At 45.1% G+C, this 27,719-nt stretch overlaps 1 protein-coding gene across 1 annotated transcript in view; it reads right to left on the reverse strand.

Annotated features, from left to right (window-relative positions):
* The window catches only part of alg13 (ALG13 UDP-N-acetylglucosaminyltransferase subunit), a 137,363-nt gene that overhangs the window by 91,795 nt on the left and 17,849 nt on the right, over positions 1-27,719 (reverse strand). The window contains exons 3-8 of the mRNA XM_072501533.1: positions 26,384-26,522; positions 21,383-21,491; positions 14,231-14,413; positions 13,909-13,992; positions 9,834-9,884; positions 1,840-1,886 (exon numbers count right to left, since the gene is read on the reverse strand). Coding sequence (XP_072357634.1) covers positions 1,840-1,886; positions 9,834-9,884; positions 13,909-13,992; positions 14,231-14,413; positions 21,383-21,491; positions 26,384-26,522 — 613 coding nt within the window. The remainder of the gene's footprint in view (positions 1-1,839; positions 1,887-9,833; positions 9,885-13,908; positions 13,993-14,230; positions 14,414-21,382; positions 21,492-26,383; positions 26,523-27,719) is intronic.

Genomic DNA, 27,719 nt, shown 5'->3' on the forward strand with positions numbered 1-27,719 from the left:
AGTACTATGTTCCTGGTGACAAGTCTGATGGCAAAGTGGAGAAGAGCTCAAAAGGCTCGCAGCCACCTGGCAAGACTGGTGACTCAAATGCCTGGACTAATTTCTGACCAGTTGTATTCGATTATAGATGATGGCGATGATAATTTGTTAACACAACAAACCTTTCTCCACCGCCCTCACCCACCCAAAAAGTGTCTTTCACTGAAGTCTCACCATGTGGTTTGCCAAGTGTGTGCAAACTTTTCACAATGGAAGTCTGCTGGAAATAACTCACCTCTCCAGTGCCACTTTGTTCACTCATTTGGTACACAAGAACCAAGCCCAGATTATTTTAATTGTCACAACAAAAAATTCAAAGGTTGGAATTGTGCTAATGTACCATCTGTTTCTTGCCTCAAATACAGATCCACTCTACCACAGATGAATGGAAGAGTACACTCATCAAAACTTCAATCCTGGACCTGTCACAAGGGCATTGACAGGACTGGAGAATTTTCATAGAATTTACAGTGCAGAAGGAGGCCATTCGGCCCATCGAGTCTGCACCAGCTCTTGGAAAGAGCACCCCACCCAAGGTCAACACCACCACCCTATCCCCATAACCCAGTAACCCCCACCCAACACTAAGGGCAATTTTGAACACTAAGGGCAATTTATCATGGCCAATCCACCTAACCTGCACATCTTTGGACTGTGGGAGGAAACCGGAGCACCCGGAGGAAACCCACGCACACACGGGGAGGATGTGCAGACTCCGCACAGACAGTGACCCAAGCCGGAATCGAACCTGGGACCCTGGAGCTGTGAAGCAATTTTGCTAACCACAAGGCTACCGTGCTGCCATGTAAGCTATCGGGAAAGAGTGGATAGGCTGGATAGGCTGGGGTACCTTTGTTTCAAACAGAGAAGGCAGTGGGGATACTTCAATGAGGTAAATAATATTAAGAGGGTCCTGGATAACGCGGGCAAATTACCTACTTCCCTTTCAAGCAGTCAATAACCAGGGTGCATGGATTTAAAGTAATTGGTAGAAGGATTAATAATAATAATAGCTTATTGTCACAAGTAGGCTTCAATGTAGTTACTGTGAAAAGCCCCTAGTCGCCACATGCCTTTTCAATCAATCTGCCAATGTGTAAGTATCTATAATATAGAGGGTAAATACCTTGTGCAGAATTTACTGGTTGTTCACGAGAGTGGGATATTCTGGTGGTCCCACCGGCGCATCCCCGCCTCGGTTTCCCAGCAAATTCGGGGAGACTGGTATGGGAATTCAACCCGCGCTGCTGGCATTGTTCGGCATTGCAAGCCAGCTATTTAGTCCACTATGCTAAACCAGCCCTTAGACGGAACTCAGGAGGATGTTTCTTTCGCCCAGTGGGGATCGGGAACTCTTGCTTGAAAGAGAATGGTAAGAAGGAGAAACCCTCATAACATTTCAAAAGTACTTGGGCAAGTGTAATTTCACACAGGTATAAGACTTTTAATGGGCCAGATTAGCTCTTTATGATGGGACCAACGTCCTCCTTCTGTGCTGCAGGATTCGATGATTCAATTCAAAGGGCGGGATTTTAATCGCAACCAGTGTGTTTTTCAATGGCGGAGGCAGCCCTCAGCAGGATTTTCTGGTCTCGGCTGTGTCAACGGGAATTCCCGTTGAATGCACCCCTTTGCTGGGAAACCGAGGCGGGGATGCGCCGGTGGGACCACCAGAATATCCCACTCTCGTGAACAACCAGTAAATTCTGCACAAGGTATTTACCCTCTATATTATAGATACTTACACATTGGCAGATTGATTGAAACTCTGTGTTCAATTCCAATTGGTTTAGCACTTACTTGTACATCAGTGATAGAACATTCATCTCCAACACACCAGCCCATTCCTATAACAAAATAATCGCAGATAGAATAGCAGTTAAATTTCAGGCAGTAAACACATACAATAAATTGGAGCAGTATTTTGCTCAGGGCTTAGCACATTTGATTTAATGAAACATCTTGCCAAAGTAAACGTCAAAAACACGACAATATCACTGGAGGATAGTGTGTAGATGGTAAGAATACTTATTAGAGTACCTACATTTTCTAATACTCTACAAAGGAAAATAATTGGCATTACTAAAGTAACAGCAAGAGAATGGTGCACTTCTAAGCATCTTGGGCAGACCTCATAGGCCTGATTAACAAGATTCCTCTCTTTTCTCCTCACAAGTTGTTAAAAGCCATCCCTCCTTGCTACCATGGATCAAACATTTGTAAAATATACATCTGCTGAAGCACAATGTACAACTTCAGCTAGAATTGGGAGAGCGGTCTGCATCGCATTCCTAGAAGTTGCATCACATTACAATGATGTACGATGTACTCCCAAGGCCCACCTAGTGAAGTAATTTAGTTGCATTGACAGACTAGATCATAACTAGCATACACACTCATTGATTGATAGACAAGATAGATATTTATTCTCACCTGTACCGAAGTAGAGTGAAAAGTATTTTTCTGCGGCCAAGGGAACGTACACAGTACATACGTAGTAGACAAAAGAATAATTGACCAGAGTACATTGACAATGGTACATCAACAAATAGCGATCGGTTAGTGCGAAAATAGGTCAGAACGGTGATAAGAGATAAAAGGGGTCTGGTTGAGAGAGCTCGCAGAGTCGCCATGCTCCGGCGCCATCTTGAAACACTCACACTTGGATTTAGTTAACTCTCCTTTTTGCCCAAATGTTAGCAAGCTATTCGATCACAGAGACTTCACCAACATGCTGGATCTACATCTAATCTTCACCTACTTTGCTAGAACCTTTGTCCATCGTATATCATAGCTAAGGTTTTTTAACACATCAATCTTAGTGTTTAATAGTACTTTAGAATAATGGAACACGTGCCAGATAAAAGCAGATCCTGTACAACATCCAGGCTTGGGCTGAGTGGCAGGTAGCAACCACTCCTTTTTGTCTCCAACATCAAGGAACAAAACAGATCCTGAGAGTCAAAACAAGCCAGATGCTTAATTGGACTAGCCATAGAATCAACAATGTGGTTACAAGAATAGGGCAGAAACAAATAAACCGTTCACTTTCTGAGTTGTTTCCACCACCTACAAAGCAGAAGTCGGGATTGTGATGGAACATTCGCTACTTGTATGAAGTTCAAAATCTGCCAGATTAGAACAACCCACCTGATCGCTGTTCCTGCCACTCGCCACAGCTTCCACCGTTAGTTTATAAGATATCCCATCTCACAAGATGGGATGTAGCAGCTCACCAAGTTTGTATGTCATCTTGCAAACCTATGACCTCAACCACCAGGAACAAGAGCAGCACAATCATAGGGACCATCACACATGCCATTCTGAATTTGAAGATATCACTATACTTGTATTGATACAGTTTCTGGAATACAACACCTCAATGTGCTTTTACAAAGGTGGAATTAGACTAACAAAGTGAGCCACAAGAAATATTTGGAAAAATAACAAAGTTTGATCATCAATAATAATAATAATCTTCATTAGTGTAACAAATAAGCTTACATTAACACTGCAATGAAGTTACTGTGAAAATCCCCAGTTGCCACACTCCGGCACGTGTTCGGGTACAGAGGGAGAATTCAGAATGTCTAATTCACCTAACAAGCACGACTTTCAGGACTTGTGGGAGGAAACCAGAGCACCTGGAGGAAAGCCCCCGCAGAAACAGGGAGAACGTGCAGACTCCGCACAGACAGTGACCCAAGCCGGGACTTGAACCCGGGTCCCTGGCACTGTGAAGCAACAGAGCTAACCACTGTTCTACCGCTCCGCCCTTCAACAGTGCTATCCAGTGATATCTGCAGTACATTCAGTTTGGGTGCTTCCAGTCAGAACCACTCAGCCTCAGTCCAATCATTCTTTTTTTTTTTTTAATTTTTATTTTAAATAAAAGTTTTTTAACACAATTTTTCTCCATTACAAACAATAATCCCCCCTCCCCATAACAAAAAAAAAGAGAAATCGCGGAGAGCAAGATATATACATGGCAAAATGATATATTTACACAGCTTTGTACACTGGCCCTCACCCGTACGTGCCAATTTCCCCAACCCTTCATGTTATCTCTTGCTCATCCACCCTCCCAGGCAGTCACCCTCCCAGGCAGTCCCCCCCCCCCAGGACGCCCCCCCCCCCCCTCCAAGGTTGCTGCTGCTGCTGACCCGACCTTCCTCTAACGCTCTGCGCGATAGTCTAGGAACGGTTGCCACCGCCTGTAAAACCCCTGCGCAGACCCGCTCAAGGCGAACTTAATCCTCTCCAACTTTATGAACCCAGCCATATAATTCATCCAGGCCTCCAGGCTGGGGGGCTTCGCCTCCTTCCACATTAGCAAGATCCTTCGCCGGGCTACTAGGGACGCAAAGGCCAGAATGCCGGCCTCTTTCGCCTCCTGCACTCCCAGTTCGTCCACTATTCCAAATACTGCTAGCCCCCAGCTTGGCTTGACCCGGACTTTCACCACCTGAGATATTGCTCCCACCACTCCTCTCCAGAACCCCTCCAGTGCCGGGCATGACCAAAACATATGGACATGGTTCGCCGGGCTCCCTGAACACCTTCCACATCTGTCCTCCACCCCAAAGAACCTACTCAACCTCGCCCCCATCTAGTTCGCTCTGTGGACCACCTTAAATTGTATCAGGCTGAGCCTGGCACACGAGGAGGAGGAATTAACCCTACCTAGGGCATCAGCCCACAGACCTTCCTCGATCTCCTCCCCCAGCTCCTCCTCCCATTTACCCTTCAACTCTTCTACCAGCGCTTCCCCCTCTTCTTTCAACTCCTGGTGTATTTCCGACACCTTGCCCTCCCCGACCAATACACCTGAGATCACCCTATCTTGAACTTCTTGTGCCGGGAGCAACGGGAATTCCCTCACCTGTCGCCTCACAAAAGCCCTCACCTGCATATATCTAAAGGCATTTCCCGGGGGTAACTCAACTTCTCCTCCAGTGCCCCTAGGCTCGCAAACGTCCCGTCGATGAACAGGTCCCCCATTCTTCCAATCCCCGCCCGATGCCAGCTCTGGGACAAACCGGTGGTTACCCCTGATCGGGGACCACACCGATGCTCCCATTGCACCCCGGTGCCGTGTCTCCACTGGCCCCAGATCCTTAGCGTTGCGGCCACCACCGGGCTCGTGGTATACTTTTGTCGGCGAGAGCGGCAGCGGTTCCGTCACCAACGCCCCCAGGCTCGTTCCTTTACAGGACGCCATCTCCATCCTCTTCCATGCCGCCCCCTCTCCCTCCACAACCCACTTGCGGATCATCGCCACATTTGCTGCCTAGTAGCTCCCCAGGTTTGGCAGCGCCAACCCTCCTCAGTCCCTACTGCGTCCCAGGAACCCTCTCCTTACTCTCGGGGTCTTATTCGCCCACACAAACCCCATAATACTCCTGCCTACTCTCTTAAAAAAGGCCTTAGTTATCACGATGGGAAGGCACTGAGACACAAACAGAAACCTCGGAAGGACCACCATTTTGACCGACTGCACTCTACCCGCCAGCGAGAGCGGTAACATGTCCCATCTTTTGAAATCCTCCTCCAATGCTCCACCAACCTCGTCAGATTCAGTTTATGTAGGGCCCCCCAACTCCTGGCTATCTGGATCCCCAGATACCGAAAGCTCCCCTCCGCCCTCCTCAGCGGTAGGTCCCCTATCCCTTTTTCTTGGTCCCCCGCCTGTAATACAAAGAGCTCACTCTTCCCTACATTGGGTTTATAGCCCGAAAACTCCCCCAGAGTCTGCATGATCTCCACCATCCCCTCCATTGGATCCGCCACATACAGCAACAGGTCATCCGCATATAGCGACACCCGATGCTCTTCTCCCCCTCGGACCACCCCCTTCCCATTTATTAGACTCCCTCAATGACATGGCCAATGGTTCGATCGCCAATGCGAACAACAGGGGGACAGCCTCGTCCCTCGGTACAGTCGAAAGTACTCCGACCTCCGCCGGTTCGTCACTACACTTGCCATCGGGGCTCTGTAAAGGAGCTTAACCCAATTGATAAGCCCTACCTCGAACCCAAACCTGCGCAGCACCTCCCAGAGATACTCCCACTCTACTCGGTCAAAGGCCTTTTCGCGTCCATAGCTGCCACTATCTCCGCCTCTCCCTCCTCCGACGGCATCATTATCACGTTTAAGAGCCGCCGCACATTGGTGTTTAGTTGCCTGCCCTTTACAAATCCCGTCTGGTCCTCGTAGATTACCCCCGGGACACAGTCCTCGATCCTCGTGGCCAGCAGTTTTGCCAACAACTTAGCATCCACATTGAGGAGCGAGATCGGCCTGTACGATCCACATTGCAGTGGGTCCTTGTCCCGCTTTAGGATCAAAGAAATTGTCGCTTCCGACATTGTCGGGGGCAGGGTCCCCTCCTCTCTTGCCTCATTAAAGGTCCTCACCAGTGGCGGGGCCAACAGGTCTGCGTACTTCCTGTAGAACTCCACCGGGAATCCGTCCGGTCCCGGGGCCCTCCCCGCCTGCATGCCCCCCAAACCCCTGCTCAGCTCCTCCAACCCAATTGGTGCCCCGAAAACCAGCCACCTCTTGCTCCTCCACCCTCGGGAATCTCAGCTGATCTAGGAATCGTCTCATCCCCTCTTCCCCCGCTGGGGGCTGGGATCTGTATAGCTCTTCATAAAAGGCCTTGAATACCTCGTTTATTTTCGTCGCACTCCGAACCGTGGCTCCCCTTCCATCTTTGACTCCCCCTATTTCCCTCGCAGCATCCTCTTACGGAGCTGGTGTGCCAGCATCCGACTATCCTTTTCCCCATACTCTTAGGTCGCCCCCTGCGCTTTCCTCCACTGTGCCTCTGCCTTCCCTGTGGTCAATAGGTCAAACTCCGTCTGGAGCCGTCGTCTTTCCCCAAGTAATCTTTCCTCCGGGGCCTCTGCGTATCTCCTGTCCACTCTCAAAATCTTCCCCACTAACCTCTCCCTATCCATACCCTCTGTCTACTCCCTATGAGCCCTAATGGAAATTAGCTCTCCCCTGATCACCGCCTCCCATACCACCCCCACCTCCCCGTTGTCGTTGGCCTCCAAGTAACTTTCGATACACCCCCTCACCTTCCCACACACCACCTCGTCCGCCAGCAGTCCCACATCGGGCGTTGGTCCCTCTCCTCTCCCAGCTCCAGTTCCACCCAGTGTGGGGCATGGTCCGAAACGGCTATAGCCGAATACTCCGTCCCCTCCACCCTCGGGATGAGCACCCTACCCAGAACAAAGAAATCTATCCGGGAGTAGGCTGTGTGTACATGGGAGAAGAAAATTCCCTGGCCTGCGGCCTTGCAAACCGCCATGGGTCCACTCCCCCCATCTGATCCACAAACCCCCTAAGTACCTTGGCCGCCGCCGGCCTCTTTCCAGTCCTTGATTTGGAGCGGTCTAGTGCTGGATCCAACACTGTATTAGAGTCCCCTCCCATTATCAGTCCTCCTACCTCCAGGTCCGGAATGCGCCCCAACATGCAGTTCATGAATCCTGCATCATCCCAGTTCGGGGCGTATAAGTTTACCAACACCACCCACATCCCTTGCAGCCTACTGCTCACCATTACATATCGCCCTCCATTGTCCGCTACAATAGTCTTGGCCTCAAATGACACCCGCTTTCCCACCAATATTGCCACCCCTCTATTCTTCGCGTCCAGTCCCGAGTGGAATACCTGTCCTACCCATCCCTTTCTTAGCCTGACCTGGTCCGCCACCTCCAGGTGTGTCTCTTGGAGCATGGCCACGTCCGCCTTCAGTCCCTTTAAGTGCGCGAACACTCGAGCCCTCTCCACCGGCCCGTTCAGGCCCCTCACATTCCACGTTATCAGCCGGATTGGAGGGGCTCTCACACCCCCCCCCCCCGCCCCCCCCCCCCCCCCCCCCCCCCCCACGCCCCGCCGACTAGCCATCTCCTTTTCTGGGCCAGTCCCGTGTCCACGCCTCCCTCACCCTCCAGTCCCCCAGAGGGGGATCCCCGTCCCGACCACCTCTTCTGTGTCCCATTCCCTTTCGGCCAGTGCAGCAGCAACCCTTTTTCTCCCCCCCCCCCCCCCCCGCTAGACCCCCGTCTAGCTTTTTTGCTCCCCCCATGTCACTCCCGTAAGTCAGCTGACGCCTGCTGACCCCGGCTTCCCCCGCTATCCTATTGACCTCCCCGCGAGGGAGTCTCCCAATCCATATGCATTCCTTAGTTCCCCTTCCCGCGCTTTCCAAAGCCCGCTCCGCCCCCTCTGGCGCAGTTCCTGTTGCGGCCTTGTCTCTCTCTCCCCCAGCCCATGTAACATTTCCTGTGCGTGATTGACCCCTATATACAACAACCATCACACATCAAACCTCAAACATCCCCCCTACCCTCACAAACCCTCAGTTAGAGTCCAACTTTTCGGCTTGTACAAAAGGTCCACGCCTCTTCAGGCGTTTCGAAGTAATAGTGTTGGCCCTTGTATGTGACCCACAGTCGCGCTGGCTGCAGCATTCCGTATTTCACTTCTTTCCGGTACAACGCCGCTTTGGCCCGGTTGAAACCCGCTCCCCGCTTTGCAACCTCCTTGCTCCAGTCCGGGTATATTCGGATCTCTGCATTGTCCCACTTACTGCTCTGCTCCTTCTTGGCCCATCTCAGGACCCAATCTCTGTCCGTGAACCGGTGGAACCTCGCCACCATAGCCCTTGGCGGCTCATTTGCCTGGGGCTTCTTCGCCAGCACCCGATGTGCCCCGTCCAACTCCAGCGGCCTCGAAGGGGCCTTCGTGCCCATCATCGCCGCGAGCATCGTGCTCGCGTATGCCCCGGCATCAGCCCCCTCCACTCCCTCAGGGAGACCCAGGATTCGCAGATTCTTTGTCCGCGACCTGTTCTCCAGGTCTTCGAGTCTTCCCGCCCACCTCTTGTGTAGCGCCTCGTTCTGCTCCACTCTCACCGCCAGGCCCACGAGCTCGTCCTCGTTCTGACTGACTCTTTTCTGTACCTCCTGGATCTTAGCTTCGTGGATCTTCTGGGTGATCCAGAGTCCTTCAATTGCCGAAAGCATAGGCGCCAACATCTCCTTGCGCATCTCCTCGTGCTGCTCCTCGAAGCAGCGCTTGATGAACTCCTGCAGCTCCCCTTTGTCCCTGGCCGCCGCCATTTTGTTTTCTTTCCCTCGCTTCTCCCGTTGCTCCAGTGCCGCTCCTTTGGCCGTTAGACTTTTTAAACGGACCAGAAGTGTATGGAAACTCCTGAAAAAGGTCTGAGAGTCAGTTCCAGACGGGAGCTGCCGAATGCGCGACCTACTCCTTCATGGCCGCCACCGGAAGCCTCGTCCCTGCTTCTTCAATGGCCTTGGTAGATCTTTTCACAGTTGTTCCTTCTGCTGCTAGAATTCACCTTTGATAGAGTCAAGTCAGATTGCAGCTTTAAGCTTGCCCTTCCCCCGCCTGCATGCTGGAAGAGGCTTTTGTCTAGACCTGCAGATCAAGCCAAATCTTTTACTGTTCCTGCCGGGTCTGGTAGCCAAAAGACATAACATTCCTGGGGGGACACTGTCAGGGGAATGCTGCAGTCTTCTTGCCACACCGGGAAGTGGCAAATGCCGTGGGGGCCCTGTTAAAGAGCCCAAAAGTCCGTTCCAAGCGGGAGCTACCGAATATGCGACCTAGCTCTGCATAGCCGCACCCGGAAGTCCCCTCAGTCCAATCATGGACACAACAGCTGAATTCCAGAAGCAAGAGCATATCAAGGCAGCATTTGACAGTGTGACACCAAGACAACAATTAGAAAATAATTTAATCATTCATACCTTGGGATCATCCAAACGTTCCAAGTGCTTGTCAAAAGGTCCATCAATAAACTGAGAAAACAAAGTTAGAAATTCTGCCATATCAAGAAAGTCAGTCAGTCAACACATGAAGAGCTTATAAAGCAAATTCTTGTGCACATTTCCCCAAATAACTCATGCAATCACAGCTTTGCTGTTGTGAAGTGGAACAGGATTGTTGTTTTTTTAAAAAAGAGAAAGGCAATGAGGGCTTGTGAGCTTTTAGTGACTTTTAAAGTTATTGGTCTCATGTACACTAATCTTTTTTTTTTTATAAAAATAAATTTTATTAAAGGTTTTCATAAAATATCAATAACCAAATGAGAAAGAAAAAAGAACCCAACAGGGTTAAGTACAAAACACAATCTAAAAAAGCAATCCCCCAAACCCCTCTCCCCCCCCTCCGTACCTAAATAATAAATTAACATTAACACCCCGACTTAAGACAACAGGTGTATGCACCCCCTCAGACCCTTCCAGTGTAAATAACATAAACAAAAATAAAGTTAACCCCCCCCCCCCCGCAAGCTGCTGCTGCCATTGACCAATGTCTATCGTTCTGCCAGAAAGTCTAAGAACGGTTGCCACCGCCTAAAGAACCCTTGTACCGACCCTCTCAAGGCGAATTTCACCCTCTCCTATTTAATGAACCCTGCCATATCGCTGATCCAGGATTCCACACTTGGGGGTCTCGTATCTTTTCACTGAAGGAGAATCCTTCGCTGGGCTACCAGGGACGCAATGGCCAGAATTCCGGCCTCTTTCGCCTCCTGCACTCCCGGCTCCTCTGCCACCCCAAATATTGCGAGCCCCCAGCCCGGTTTGACCCTGGATCCTTCCAAAATTCCTCCAGCGCTGGGCATGCCCAGAACATATGGGTGTGATTTGCTGGGCTCCCTGAGCACCAAACACACCTGTCCTCACCCCCGAAAGAACCTGCTCATCCTTGTCCCGGTCATGTGTGCCCTGTGCAGCTGTACACTAATCTTCTTAATAGACGATAGCTGCACATTCTGGCTACATGTTAGACAGTTATATGTATTTATAATCATTGTAAGTCAACATGCAGCAGGAGTGCCAGTCAGATAAACATATTGGGGAGAGAGAAAAATTAATCTGTCTGAACTATGACCCTTATTCCTGGGTCCTTCACATCTTTTGGAGTAAAGACAAACAACCTGGGAGATCAAGCCCTAACAATGCTGCACAGCATTTGATTTGCTTTCTCTACATGGCATCTCCCACAATAGCCCATGAGACACTCATCAAAAGCTGGTGAAATTTGCAGCATATTGTTATGGATCTCCAAAATGTAATGCCAACTAATTATTGTAATGTTTATCGTGCAATTTAAACTACCCTTCCAGAAAGAGCAAAGTAGGTTTACTGGGGAAGGCGAAAAAGCAAATCAAAGAAGTTAAGCACGCATGAAAAGAGACTGACAGCTAACATAAAAGGGAATCACAAAGTCTTCTAAAGACATTTAGGGTGGCAAGAGGAGCGAGGCCAATTAGGATACTTAGGAAGGATATTTTGGCCTTTGAGGGTGTGGGGTTAAGTTATGAGGAGAAGTTAGACAAATTGAAAGTTTCCCTGGGTTTCTGTGGCTATGACTCATCTTTCATTCTCACTCCACAGTATAAATATTTCCCACTTTCTCTATTTTAGCTTTGACAAAGTCATCTGGACTCGAAACGTTAGCTCTTTTCTCTCCCTACAAATGCTGCCAGACCTGCTGAGATTTTCCAGCATTTTCTCTTTGGTTTCAGATTCCAGCATCCACAGTAATTTGCTTTTATAAAAATTAGCCTTTTTTCCCCCCTCTAGAATTTAGAAGGTTTTAAGGGGTGATCGGATCGAAATCTTCAAGATATTAACAGGAAACGATAGGGCAGATAAAGAAACAGTTTCCATTGGTTGGAGATTCTAAAACTAGGGGCATAGTCTAAAAATTAAGACCAGACCTGAAGAACGTCAACACACAAAGGGGTTTGGTACTCGTTTTTACATGCTAGATTTAAATCGGAGATAGATCAATTTTTGCTGAGGGCTGAATGGCCTATCCCTGTTCTTATTAGGTATCGAATAGGTGATTTACAGATGGAAGAAGGGGGCATAGCTGAGGTATTAAATGGGAATACTTTACACCTGTCTTTACCAAGGAAGATATTGCTGCTCAGGTCATGGTTGTATTTTAATTTATTAACATTATCAAAATATAAAAGTCAGAACAACGAGGGCAGCAAACACTTTGCACCCCAGAACACGCTTATCACCTCACCCCCACCCCCCCCTCCCTTCCGCCGACCTACATCAGCGGAAAGGCACACAAGCCCAACCCACCGGAATAGGCCACTCAAACATGGAGGAGAGAAAGAACAGTCCACCCCTCCCAAGAGGGGCATAATTCAGCCCGGAATAACCCCGGCACATCAGAAACCAAATCAAGTACAGAACATTCCAAAAGACAAGAAACAACGCCACCAGCTGCCAAAGCAGTGCATCCCCCCCCCCCTTTGCAGAGACCCACATCAGTGGAAGGGCGCTCAGTACGTATACGGGAAAATATGCGATGAACAGTTGTTAATGCATACCAACTAGCGTAAGAGTGTGCATGCATAAAGAGTATATACGTGAATGACCGCACGTGCGTGCCCGTCACAGTAAGTGTGCGTGAGAATGAGAACTCACCGGAAAAGGTCTTGCTCAGGGTGAAAGAGGATGTAATTCAGACACCTGGATGGTTTAAAATTGCTAAGGAGGCGCTATTGGATAGGCAGTCTGCCCTTAAAAGTTGATAAGGCAAGTCGATGAGCTGCATCCAAGGATACTGAAGGAAGTGGAAACTGTGAAAGCACTAGCCACAGAGGTGATGCAAGAGGATTGGTGAATTGGAAATGTTACAACCTTGTTCAAAAAAAAGGGTCTGAAGATAAGCCCAGCAACAAAGGGCAGTTTAACTTTAGTGGTGGGGAATCTTCTGGAAACAATGTGTTTTGGGGATAAAATGAATAGCCAATTGGGAAAATGTGGGTTAATTAAGGAACCCCAGCATATTTGTTGAGGGGTAATCATGTTTTACTAACTTGGGGAGTTTTTCTTTTGAAGAGGCAAGTGTGTGTAAGATCTTCCAAAATGCATTTGAATCAGTGCCTCAAGGGCTAGCTTTGTGAGCAAAGTTACATTTTATGGAATAAAAGGGATATGTAGCAACATGGATGGCAGAGACCAATGGTTAATGGATGTTTTTCCAGAGGTGGTTTGTAGTGGAGTTCCCCAATAGTGGGAGTGGTTTGGGGTGTCTTGTTCTGCCTAATATGACCTGGACCTTGGGTGTACAGAACAGAATTTCAAAATTTTTAAATGATACAAAATTTGGAAGCATTGGGAACAGTGAGGCAGAAAGCCTAAAACTTAAAGGTCAGAGACAAGGCAGATGAAATCCAATGCAGAGACGTGCGAACTGATTTATTTTGATAAGAAGTCAGAGACAATATAAACTGAGGGTTACAATTCTAACGAGGTTGCAGGAGCGAGGGTCCTGGTGTAGATATGCATGCCATTTTGGGTGGCAGAGCAGGTGGAGTGTGATTAATAAAGCTTAGAGTAGAACAGCAAGGAGAGGAGTTAATCTTGTATACAAAACACTAGTTCAGCTCCAAATGAAGTGTTGCCAAGTTGTTGGTCACACTTTAGAAAAGATGAAATCAGAGAAAATAGTTCGAGATAAGCTTAGATAGATTTGGGGGGGGGGGGGGGGGGGGAAGAGAGAGAACTTGCAAGGTCGGAGGGAAAAACAGGGCATTAGGTGCCTTGCTCATTCAGAGAGCCTACGCAGCAGACACGATGGACTAGGCCATCTCTGTGCTGCAACAACGCTGATTCGGTGAACGACACATTAGAAAAGAAAAACTCAAAGGTTAAAACGTTCCTGGCTTTAGGTAGATATTTAATGATTCGCCTCCCGTTTACACAATGCAGCTACACATCTGGGGAAATACTTAACCGAGGTTTGCAAAAGTCAATTTCTGCAACTTCAGAAGTTAATAAAACTTACTGCCTCAAATTTGCTTCGATTCACCCTCATGTGAGTAACGCAGGATTTTCGGATCTCCAAGTGGTACATTTGCGTCATGAACAGCTGTCCACGATTTTGTTTTGGTCAGGTCAAAAAAAGGGAGAGCAAAAACAGACAACATAACAGGCGTTTCACGAAATACGACTAAACACAATACACGTTAAAGTTTTATTAAAAAATGAAACATTCGAAGTCGAAGGGAAAGTTGGCCAAATACAGAACAAGGACCGCGCGGCAATTGTTGTCGTGTTATGTTGTGGCTACGACGCTTACCAAAATATCCACATTGGCAAAAGTTTACCTGCTCAGAGACAGTCCTGAAGAGACAGGAGCCATCCTTAGCGGTGAGTTTTCGATACAGCCCCTGACTGCTCAGATACTCATCCATGGTCACTTCACTCAGAGACTTCTGGCCGAAATACTTTCTAACCCCCTTCTGCATTTCTCCACCCCGCCATAAGGCAACATATATATGGTTTTCTTTCTTTTAAAAAAAAATTGTTTAAAAATGTAGGTTGAATTTACGCTATGTACAGTTAATAAAAAAGCAAAACACCCTTTTGAAAAGTGCAAAAGATTTCCCCCCACCTCCCTGGAATTGGACTACTTTTTTTGTGTGCAGACCTACTCTGCCGGGCCCGGCTTCCAGGCCAGGTGCATCACATCCCACTGATTACAAATAACCCCCACCCCACCCCCCACAGACATACTGTCTCCAGCACCAAACAACTCACTTCTACCAATTGTTATTTACACCACCTCTCTTTCAGTGATGGACATATTTATATATATATATGTGTGTATTACATAATGCACACAATTAAATGTTATGTCAAGTGCGTCAGGGAGTTTTAAAAGGGCTTAAGCTTCATGGAAACCTGAATTCCAACACAAGAAAATTAGCCAAAGATGTGATCAACACGAAATGGGTTGTCACTTGACATGTACGTGATGTCACGATTCTCCAACAGAGGAAAACACTCATTTTTCATAAAGTCACTGCCCCATTTACAATTATGGAACTGAAAAAGAGGCTGGGTGTCTCCCCAACGAAGTTTCTTAAAAGGCTATGCTTGTGGTGGGGGTATTTTTATTTACAAGGTGCACTTTAAACGTTGAGGGAAGGAGAATGAATCTCTTTATTTGGAACTGCAGGGAATGTCGCAGCACAAACTAATCCGATTGTGAAGCTTCCCATTGTGAAAGTAAGGCGTCGTCTCATGCTGCAACGTGTATAGATCCATTGCAAATTTAGCCAGTTTAGTCAGGAATTGCATTAAAAAAACAATTGAATCCCCTGCCCTGAGCCAAAACTGTCCTGATGTTCCGCGATCCTTGCTGGAAAGTGTTCATATTATGAATTTTGGTTGTGCATTTGGCTCAACTCTTAATGTTGTCTATGGCCAAATAAGCAGTTACCATTCCCTATTTGACTTACACATTTAGAACGACTCTGGACAGATATCAATTTCTGGAAGGCACTCCAATAGGAGTTGGCTTCAAGAAGGCAGGGGTGAAAATAAAATAGCTTCAGAATAAAAAGTGAATAATAGCATGTACACCCTTTGAAGTACAATTCGTTAGTGTGAATGTTCTCCCCTCTTCCAATCGACGGTCTCAACCCAAGAGATTCGACTCTTCGAGCAACTCTTCTGTGTAACTGGGAACAATATATTGGTATTCCAGTGTAGTGAATCATAGGGACACAAAGTGGATTTTTTTTTCCACAATAAGAGATATTGGTGAATATTATAATAATGGAAGGAAGGCTCATCGCGAAGCAGCTCGCATATCTCCAAGAGTTTAAGTCACTTGCCGTTAAGGGAAATTTTCAGTAATGTTATGCCTGCCATGTTTCAGCTTTGCATTGTATGCTTGCAGAAAATGAAGCAATGCTCCTTTCAAGTAGACTTAATTATGCAAATTACTTCATATCCCAAAGAACCAATTGGCACAAACTAAGCAGGTCAAACAAAGATTATGAGGCTCATATGAACATCATTATGGTGCCATTTTCTTTAAGGAAAGAATAATTAGCTGCTGAACCAGTTATGCTTGGTGGTAACTGGTTTTTGAATTGCTTGCCTGGGTGAATGTGATATTGAATTTCAGGACAAAGGGGCCATCTTTCTTTGCAGCTGTGTGGCATAGGTATGAGGCCCTTTCAGGTGGATGTAAGCAATCCAATGGCATTATTTAGAAGAGATGGGGAGTTATCCCTGGGTCCCTGGCCAATATTTGTCCCTCAATCAATATCAACAAAACAGACTGTTAATTGTCATAATGCTGTTTCTAGGAATTGACTGTTGTACCTCCTAGGAGGAAAAATAAGTTGAAACCGACTGCATCTAACTGGTCTGTGGACAGTTGTGAGGAGCAGAGTACAGTGGATAAGGGGCTGGATGATGATAGGAAAAGTGATACCAATTCATGGGATAGGGCTATCATCCCCAAAGGACAACAGTCTAAAGTTGGTACTCGGGTAATGTACATATCAGAAGGGTTGATTGAATGATCTGATCATTGAAATGAAAGTAACCCGCAAATTCAAACAATGGTTAAATGTCCATGATGATGGACAAAAGATAAGATCCATGGACTGGCAGAATATGATGAAATGGTAAAACACAAGGAAAAGCATTGCGCTTTCCAGAGTGGATCTGGAAGCGATTCTGGCATGAGGAAATGATCATGTACTGGCAACAAAATCTCTGATCAATAGAGGGGGAGATCCTGCAGCAGTAGTCCAAAAAGAGATAGGAGAGCAAATAGAGGCTGTTATAATAGGGGCTGGTTTAGCACAAGAGCTAAAGTGCTGGCTTTTAAAGCAGCCCAAGGCAGGCCAGCAGCATGGTTCAATTCCCGTACCAGCCTCCCCGAACAGGTGCCGGAATGTGGTGACTAGGGGCTTTTCACAGTAACTTCATTTGAAGCCTTCTTGTGACAATAAGCAATTTTCATTTCATTTCATATAATAACCTGGAATCAGGGAGTGTGTAGTCATAATTGGGTCAGCTCATCACAGAAAGATGATCTGCGATCCAAAGAAGAAATAGAGCAGTTAAGAGGCTTGATTGGAAAGTTAAACTAGATATGCATTTAAACACCTGATGCCAGTTATGATATATTGGAACTATTAGGAAACATACTCCAGTTGAGGAGGCTTTAAGGACAAATAAATCATTTCAGAAATTAAATTTAGGGAAAGGAGTGCTCAAGTTTCCAGCCCCAAGTGACCCGAAAGGCTTGCAATTAGTCATTTTTTATGATGCTTCCCATGCCAATCTTCCAGATGGATATTCAAGCACAACTGAGTATATAATATTCTTGGTGGGTTAAAATGGAAAGGGTTGCTCCTTGTCCATGGAACAGTATACATTAGATAGAATGTGACTGAGGAATGGTTAAGGGTTGACCTTGCAAGAAATTGTAGAGAGAAGAGATCTCTAATGTTAAATTGGTCAACACAAGTCACCAATTATTGGACTGCTTTCCAAAAAGGAATTGTTCCTGAAAGAAATGTTGGTGGTCCGAGTAAAGGGTCATCTTTTATTCTGGTAGAAGTATAGAATCTATTTTTTCTCTGATTTATTTTGTAATTACTTGAGTATGTTATAAAGATTTTACTTAAAAAAAAGGGGAATCTGTTAATAGTGTTAATGATATTAAGGTACACAGGTGAAGGGCATTGTTTACTTAAGTACTTAGAGGACTTGGTGGTTAGTTTACCTGTCTGTCATGCAGGAGACTGGGATTCAATTGCCAAAAGGGGCGATAAGTTACTTTCCAGATGAACATAGAGACTGCAAGAATACTGGGGTTGGTAGGTGGAAGGCAGAAATCTGTACTGCTAGTACAGATTCTGCAAATAAAGGACTATTAAGAAAAGGATTTACATCCAGTTTCATATCCGTTTAGCTCAGTTGACTGAACAGCTGGTTTGGGATGCAGACTGAGGGACGAGGGTTCAATTCCTGTATCGGCTGAGATTATTCAACAAGGCCCAAGGATCTGAAGCCAATTTACTAGTGCAGAAACGCAAATAGGGAGGGTGATATGATTGTGTTGCTGAAAACAAATGTCATAGTATCCTGGAAGTTTTAATGTGTGGCAGCATGGAAACCAGAGAAAACACTTGAAGTCGTGGTATTGTGACGATATGGGTCAGGGTTTCAGCAACATAGAACAGTACAGCGCAGTACAGGCCCTTCGGCCCTCGATGTTGCGCCGACCTGTGAAACCACTCTAAAGCCCATCTACACTATTCCCTTATCGTCCATATGTCTATCCAATGACCATTTGAATGCCCTTAGTGTTGGCGAGTCCACTACTGTTGCAGGCAGGGCATTCCACGCCCTTACTACTCTCTGAGTAAAGAACCTACCTCTGACATCTGTCCTATATCTATCTCCCCTCAATTTAAAGCTATGTCCCCTCGTGCTAGACATCACCATCCGAGGAAAAAGGCTCTCACTGTCCACCCTATCCAATCCTCTGATCATCTTGTATGCCTCAATAAAGTCACCTCTTAACCTTCTTCTCTCTAACGAAAACAGCCTCAAGTCCCTCAGCCTTTCCTCATAAGATCTTCCCTCCATACCAGGCAACATTCTGGTAAATCTCCTCTGCACCCTTTCTAATGCTTCCACATCCTTCCTATAATGCGGCGACCAGAATTGCACGCAATACTCCAAATGCGGCCGCACCAGAGTTTTGTACAGCTGCAACATGACCTCATGGCTCCAAAACTCAATCCCTCTACCAATAAAAGCTAACACACCGTACGCCTTCTTAACAACCCTCTCAACCTGAGTGGCAACTTTCAGAGATCTATGTACATGGATACCGAGATCTCTCTGCTCATCCACACTGCCAAGAATCTTACCATTAGCCCAGTACTCTGTCTTCCTGTTATTCCTTCCAAAATGAATCACCTCACACTTTTCTGCATTAAACTCCATTTGCCACCTCTCAGCCCAGCGCTGCAGCTTATCTATGTCCCTCTGTAACTTGTAACAGCCTTCCGCACTGTCCACAACTCCACCAACTTTAGTGTCATCTGCAAATTTATTCACCCATCCTTCTACACCCTCCTCCAGGTCATTTATAAAAATGACAAACAGCAGTGGCCCCAAAACAGATCCTTGTGGTACACCACTAGTAACTGGACTCCAGTCTGAACACTTCCCATCAACCACCACCCTTTGTCTTCTTCCAGCTAGCCAATTTCTGATCCAAACTGCTAAATCTCCCTGAATCCCATGCTTCCGTATTTTCTGCAGTAGCCTACCGTGGGGAACCTTATCAAACACTTTACTGAAATCCATATACACCACATCAACTGCTTTACTCTCATCCACATGTTTGGTCACCTTCTCAAAGAACTCAATAAGGTTTGTGAGGCACGACCTACCCTTCACAAAACCGTGTTGACTATGTCTGATCAAATTATTCCTTTCCAGATGATTATACACCCTATCTCTTAATAACCTTTCCAAGATTTTGCCCACAACAGAAGTAAGGCTCACTGGTCTATAGTTACCGGGGTTGTCTCTACTCCCCTTCCCAGTCTCTACTCTACTCCCAGTGAGGATAAAGTGGTAGGAGCAAGGTGGTGAATGCTGCAGAAGTTGAAGAAAGCAATCTTTGCAATTAAATGGATGTGGAAGTAAAAAGGTCAGTCCAGAGATTTGCAGTCATCCAAGATTTTACAACTTTGGATTTAGTCTGAAGTGGCAGTTACGAAAGTGATTAGAGTCAAAACAGAAGCATATGGTTTCTATTTATCTATATGGTTCTTATTTATCTATATTCATTTCCTGCTCCTAGTTCTAATTTTTTAATATTATGTGCTATCATTGAGGAGAAACTGTCGAGTATGAATGGATTAGTCAGCAGTTACTTCAAATTATGGAGTTATGCATTCCTTTCTTTGATATAATTTGGCATTGAAATTAATTCAACTTATGACTGGCAGAATTCATATTTGTCCAACGCTTACCGAGACCAATTACAGTGGCCCTCAACCCCAAAGACTCCTTAGTAGACATTTATCATGAAATGTTCAATTTTGAAGTAATTTGCTACTGCATTGTACTGTGCTAAATTCTTTAACAGAATATAAAAAAACATGCAATGCTGAAGCTACATTAAAAAACCTTACAGTTGGCAGCTCTGAATAGTTTAGGTCTACTTGGCAAGGATATTGAATAAATTGAGGATTCAGCACTAGGCTGCTGCCTTATACAGTGTAGTTTATATTTATACTTCAACTTGAAATACTGGATCTGTTTTTAGAGCAAAGGAGCTTAATAGATTTGACACGGGTGACTAAAAATTATAAAAGGATGGAGCAGTTAGAAATACTATTTCCAGTGATTGAGGGGTCTAGAATGAGCAGCTATAGATCTATGAATAAAGAGATTAATAGTGAACAGGATATAAGGGTTGTGAGGCAATGGAGTGCACTATTTCCAAGTCCTACTTTCTCTGCAACCCATAACATATGCATCACCAATCAACTTGTTTAAAAGTTTATAATTTGTCATTCTGACTATGGCTGGCCATACCAGTAAAGAGAACACCCCTAAAACATCATGCCCACCCAATGTGGTATGCTTTGTGCACCCTGGAGGGTGGCAAATGGTATCTACATTCAGGAAAAGGAATAATCCAGAAACCTGTAGATTATTAGTAATACTCTATGTACCACATTAACCAAACATTTTCAGTAAACAACTTCCAAGAGCTTTTCTTTCGCAAATTTCTGAAAGAGAATTCCTACCCACTAATCTCCCTGCACTGACATTTGTGCAATCTGAACTACGTAGTCCAAATCAAGATTTTCAAGGCTAGGTCAAGGTGAAGGGATAAATGAGTATGGTTCCTGCTCCAGATATCACTGCATGTCAGTGACAATTGGGATCGGATTCAATGGCTCAGCAAAGTTGCTCCCTGCCTGGGTTCACATAATGAAGGGTTTTCTTGGGGATAACCAAGCACTGTTTGACATATAAGCAAATTTCCTCCAGCAAGGGCAAAAGGAGGTGAAAAATAAACTTTGAGTAGTCAAACCTTCATATACAACAGTATTACTTTAATGACACTTACTTGTTTGGTGCTTTCGCAGTGCATAAATGCAGACATAATTTCTAGTTAACAGAATCCACTTGCAAAAATACATATAATAAAATAAGGGGACATCAATTGCAAAACAGTTGTGTGAAAGAAACATTTATTGCACATATGAACAACAAAACAATATTCTTATTTCTGTTGGACAATGATCCTTTTCCTGCTTCCATTCACAACTGCATTATGAAAGGCGAGGTAGAAATTATATTAAATTTCTATCCAAAGGTTCGGGTCTTCAATTTGTTACTGCTTGAAGGTTGGTATTCCAAAGAGATTGAAAGAAAAAGTCCATTATTCTTTAAAACTACTATCGAGGTCATTGGAATCCAAGAACTTTATCCAAAAATGCTGAAAATTTTTCTGGGTGCCCTGGAGGGAATGGTTTCAAGGATCTGAAGTCCAATTTTTGTAATGTTTCATAAAGTGTGCTTAAAAACAAGAATCAAAAACAAGTTATTAATGTGTCAAGATATCTGTAGTAACAATTTCTACTTCCTGAAATTTCAACATGATCAACTTGGCCAAGACATCACGGCACCTTTTGACGGCTAACTAATGCATTGCTTACAAAGTAACCAATCTATAGTACACATTCATACAAAGTGCACTGTCTGGGCAAATCCAGTGTACATTGTAACTAATTTTTTTTTTCTTCAAAAGGCAAATGTATATTGGGTAAATCAGACATAATGCATTATCCAGGATTTGCTTTAAAATTTGCTTATGAACATTCTGAAAGGTGAATATGATTTGCCTGGAACACATCAGAATAATTCACTTACATTACTAATTCCCTTTGCTAAATGACATAATCCTGTCAATGGTCTGGGCACAGTATACAAGCTTTTCCTACAGTGACAAGGTCAGTGTGAATTGATAGAACAGTGGCAAAATATTTTGAATAAACTAAAATAGTTTGAATAACAATGTTTGGTGAAGCTCAAATGCATCAATATTTTGCAATTGAACCCAGTTACAAATGGTCTGATTTTTGAATTTTTTACCCTTTTGTGGGGTTTGTAGAAGATTTTTTTCATCAGCTGACTAATGTAGAGACAGCTTTTTATGAAGCTGTTCATCGTTTTTGTGATTTTTGTAGTTTGGCATGAATAAAATGCGACAGCTTTTAAAAGTGTTTTATCACACTGAAACAGTAAGTAAATACAGCTTTACATGCAGCACTACCTTAAACAAACCAGATTTCCTGGTGTATACATAGTTAGCTAGCTGATTTTAGCTGCACTAACAGCCTGGGGCACTACAATTGGCATAAGCTGATGATTTGAACCATCACCACTGTTTATCACACCAAGTTTGGTATCATGGGCAAATTGTTAACATTTTACCATATTCCAATATCTAAGTCATTATATATTGAACAAAAACATCTCCGAGTACTGAACCTTGGAGAACATACTGTCTCCAGTCTGAGAAATACAAAACCTCTACCACCAAGGACGAGGGCAGCTAGTGACACCAGTACCTTCACGTTCCACTCCCAAGCTAGACATCATCCTGACTTGGATACATGATCATCCTTCCTTCATTCTTGCTGGGATAAAAATACTAGAATTTCCTACCTAATATACAGTAGTACTGTGGAAGTATATTCACTACATGGACTGTAAAGGTTCAAGAAGGTCGCTCACCACCTTCCCGAGGGTAACTAGAGATGACAAATAAATGTTGGCCTTGTCAGTTGCACATACATCTCGAAAATTATAAGTGTTGTCAATATAATAATAAGCATTGTAAAGCATACAATAGTTTGTGGTCGAACTTTGATTTGACAGAGTACTTAGAAAAAAGGGAAGGATGTGGATGCTGTTAGTAATAACAAATACATTTCTTATAATATTAGCTTATCGTGAGAAGCTGTACCAGTAAAGGATCAGGCCCGAGTTGCTTATAAATTCATGTTTTTTTTTAGAAAGTTCAATCCAATTCAACCAATACTTCACCTTAGCTGTTGTACACTTCAAAATGCCTTCTCTAGGCTGTCCAAATCGAGACTGAGAGCAATTGATTTTTTTGGTACTAAGGGAAATCAATAGCTATAAGGTTCGGGCCGGAAAGTGCAGAATGTTCATGGCGGAGGCTGCAGGGGTGGCATGGCTTGTTTGATTTATGTTCTCATGGATCACTTTTTTTATTTTGAATTTACAAGTTGCCATTGAATTCTAATATCACTACTCATTTTCGTAACTCAATCAATATTGTTAAGAATTACTGACACAGACAAAACGGTCTGATTTTTTGCCTAATTGACACATACCACAGGAAAAAGTGCTAAGTTGAAAAGATTTATTTTGTGATACTACTCGTCATCTCAAATTGAACACCTCCTTATTGCAACCAATACTTCACCTTAACTGTTGTACACTTCAAAGTGCCTTCTCTAGGCTGTCCAAATTTAAACAACACATTCCATAATTTCAATTCCTCAATTCATGTGGACATAGACAGGCTAGCAGAATTGGTGGACGAATCGAAGATGGAATTTAATGCAGAGAAGTGTGAGAAGATAATTTTTGGCAGAAGGGATGGGAAGAGGCAATATAAACTTGATGGCATATTTCTCAGGAGTGTGTAGAGGGTTCATTGAAGGTAGCAGGGAGGGTGGTTTCAGAGAGTAGTTAGATCATAAGAAATAAGAGGAGGCCATTTGGCCCAACATGCTTGCTCTGCCATTTGGCAAGATTATGGATGATCTGTTGTGTCCTTAACTCCACTTTCTTGTCTGCCCCCTGTAACTGTTCAGTTAAAAATCTGTCCAACACTGCTAAATACTGCTAATTACAATCAATAACACAGTCTTCACTGCTCTCTGTGGAAGAGAATTCCAAACATCCTGTGAGAAGAAATTCCTCCTAATCTCTCTCTTAAATAGGAGTTGCCAGTTTTTTGAACTGTGCCCCCTAGTTACAGCTTCCCCATTGAGGAGAAACATCCTCTCAGCATGTCCTCTGCCAAGCACTCTGATCACCTTTCATTCCTCTGAACTCCAAGGAGTCTAGGCTCAACCTTTGTTCATAAGATAACCCCTCCATCCTAGGAACCAACCTAGTGAACCTTCTCTAAACTTTTTCCATTGCAAGTATATCCCTCCTTAAGTAATACGACCAAAACGATCGGCAATACTACAGGTGTGGTCTCAACAATACCCGTTTAGTACTGAGGGAGCACTGCATTGTTGGAATGACAGTACTGAGGGAGTGTTGCATTGTTGGAAGAGGGCATTTTTCAAATGACACATTAAACCAAAGCCCTGTTTCCCCCACGTGTAGGTGTAAATCATCTGGGCTAGAGAGTATAACAGGACTATGGACAGCAGTATTTAAGGAAACTTGGGCTTCATAAACAGAGGCTCTAATGAGACACTCTTATGTATGTGAATTTTCTTTTGGCATTTTCGGCACTGGGCTGAGGACAATAGCTCCCGGCATGTCCGAGACTCTGGCACAAGCAGAGTGTGTCAGTGTGCATGTGCAGTTCTGCGTTCCTTTTGACAGCTGGAGAGATGGCACAAAAATGGCCCGTGTGATTTGGTGTGCAGCATGGAAAACAGGTCCATATGACAAGGTTAGTCCAGAGCTAAAGAGCTGGCAACTGAAGTTTTGTTGCTAGTTACATGCATCTGGGGGCCCAGAGAAGCACTGGACCAGTGGTAGCTCCATGTTGTGAGGAGTAATGGCTCAGAGAAACCTTGGAGCAGGTGTCAACTTTAGTCAAGCTGTCTGCTCCATGAAGCTGGTAGTTGAGAAGACAGAAAAACCCATGGTAGGCAGTGGCTGTTAGCTCAGTACAGCTTGATAGCTAGGATTGTGTCAGTGGTTAGTTACTGGGGTGCAGCCTGGCCAGGCCAGTTGCTTGCAATTGGAGTTGCTGATCCAAAGGCCTCCTTCTGTGCAATTAACAGTTTTTTTATTCTAAACACTCCCTGGGTTACAGTGCTGCATAACTTAATATTTAAAAGATTAAAACTGCTTTTTAAAAAGACATTTGGTTTACTCCTCCACAGCAGAAATCTTCGCTAACGACCCTGATGTTTTAGAAAATGTTCCAGAAACTGAATCTGTGCAAAATAAATGACCGTAATGCGAAAATAATATAATGATCCTCCTAGGTTTAGCATGGGTTTAAGTGTACTGAATGTACTCTACCCAGTGTCTTGTTTTCATCTAAAATGGAGTAGCTCTCTGAGTGCTCTGCCAGGTCACCCTTCCATTCTGATTTTTACGTCATCCTCATGCTGACTTGCCCAACTGACCATTCTTCACACACCAACCTAGACAATGAGTGTAATTAGGCTGGCTGGCGATTGAGGACATCACAATCACGGTAGCATTGTGGATAGCACAATTGCTTCACAGCTCCAGGGTCCCAGGTTCGATTCCGGCTTGGGTAACTGTCTGTGCGGAGTCTGCACATCCTCCCCGTGTGTGCGTGGGTTTCCTCCGGGTGCCCTGGTTTCCTCCCACAGTCCAAAGATGTGCAGGTTAGGTGGATTGGCCATGATAAATTGCCCTTAGTGTCCAAAATTGCCCTTAGTGTTGGGTGGGGTTACTGGGTTATGGGGATAGGGCGGAGGTGTTGTCCTTGGGTAGGGTGCTCTTTCTAAGAGCCGGTGCAGACTCAGTGGGCCGAATGGCCTCCTTCTGCACTGTAAATTCTATGATATGATAATCAACCTGATTCTAATACTCAGGAGATCTTGACAGCAGCTATGGAGAGGGAAACAGTGTTAAAGTTTCAGGTTGGTGACCTTTCGGCAGACAACACAACAGGAGTCGCTAAATAGCAATTAGAAATAGAGACCATTTTTATTTCCCCCCCCAGGTCACTATCTGAGTCAATTGTTATGTTTCTATTCCAATTTGCTAACACAGAACAAGTCAGAAATAAATATCCAGAACCTTCTGGTTATTATTGCTCAAAATTGCATCCAATTACCCACTGACTCTCAGGGACCTGTTTTAGAAAATAAAATATTTTACCATTTATTAAAAAATAATCAGAAAACCAAACTAATGCATACATCCACAAACAAACAATCAATATTTAAAACTGTTACCAAAGTAGACAATTGTTAAATCCCCAAGCCTCTCTTCGAGGACACCTTTTGGATGTGCGAAAGCTGGACATGGTGAAACTGAACCTTAATAGCTGCCCGCAGGCCAACACTGTCTCTTGGGCAGTGTCGAGAGCAGATAAGCCCCTGGTTTCAAGGGGTGTGGCATGAATGCGAGTACATGTGTTAAAAGGGATTTTTTTCCCACCCAAGTTAACTCTTACAATCCTTCCATTTAATTCACCATACCTGCAAGTGCAATACACAAGGTGACCTTCAAGGTGCAGCTGTTTGGCTAGTTCCAACTGGTGATTGTTCATCAACTTCTCATTAATGACAACAATGAGGGGCTTTCCAGCTTCAAGGGTCTCCAGGCAACTTCCAGCACCTGGATGGGTGTTATAGCATGAAAAACTAAGTACAATACAAATACATCTCCAGAAATCTGTAAGAAAATACTACTGGCTCTACTGCACTGCTTTTAAAAAATATTCACTCAAGTGATGTGGCTATGCCAGCATTTATTGTCTATCCCAATTGGCCCTTGATGGTGGTGGCGAGCCACTTTCTTGAGTCGCTGCAGTCCATGTGGCGTAGGTACTGTTCTGTTAGTGAGGGAGTTCCAGGATTTTGGCCCAGTGGCAGTAAAGGAAATTTCCCACATTAATTTTGATGATACTGACGAACCTTCTGTCATGATATCCATATTAACATATCATGGTGCAATCACACACACACACTGATGGACAGGTAGATGGACCAACCAACATACATACAACATCGCAGCCAATCACCAGTGAGAGCCCACGCACTATAAAACAGGTAACACCACAGTTCCCGCTCATTCTACCAGGAGATAGCTCAGAACACAGAGCTCACAGCGTGCCACTCAGACATACACCATGTGATGAGTGCCTCACTAAGATAGTGCTAGGGCTGGGTCCACAGGTTAGCTGGTGAAGTACGAACCACAGCCAGAAGTTAATAGTTATTATTGTACAGAATAATAAAACAGAGTTGGACCATCCACAACCGTGTTGGTTCGTTTGTGTATCGGAACACCCAACACGACATGATACCAAGTCTGGAAACTCGCCAGTGACTGTGAGACCTACCTGCACCTCTTCAGAGATCCGCCATCCTGCCATCAGCCCGCCGCAGCCGCTCCAAATCGCTGGAAATCTCGGCGTCAACTGGAAACTGTGTAAACAGCGCTTCCAGCTCTTCCTAGAAGCCACAGACAGCGAGAATGCATCGGACACCAGGAAGATCGCCCTCCTCCTCTCCACGGCGGGGCAACACGCCATCCACATCTACAACTCCCTGGCATTCGCAGAAGGCGAGGACAAGACGAAGTACAAGTCGGTCCTTCTAAAATTTGAGGAACACTTCAGCGTGGAAGTGAATGAGAGCTTCGAGAGGTACCTCTTCCAGCAGCGCCTGCAGGGTAAGGATGAGCCTTTTCAATCTTATTTGACACACCTCCGTATCCTCGCGCAGTCCTGCGGCTATGAGGCCACCTCCGACTCCATGATTCGGGATCAGATAGTTTTTGGGGTCACCTCGGACACCCTACGCCACCAGC

Source organism: Scyliorhinus torazame, chromosome 5 (genome assembly GCF_047496885.1).
Source record: "Scyliorhinus torazame isolate Kashiwa2021f chromosome 5, sScyTor2.1, whole genome shotgun sequence".
NCBI lineage: Eukaryota > Metazoa > Chordata > Chondrichthyes > Carcharhiniformes > Scyliorhinidae > Scyliorhinus > Scyliorhinus torazame.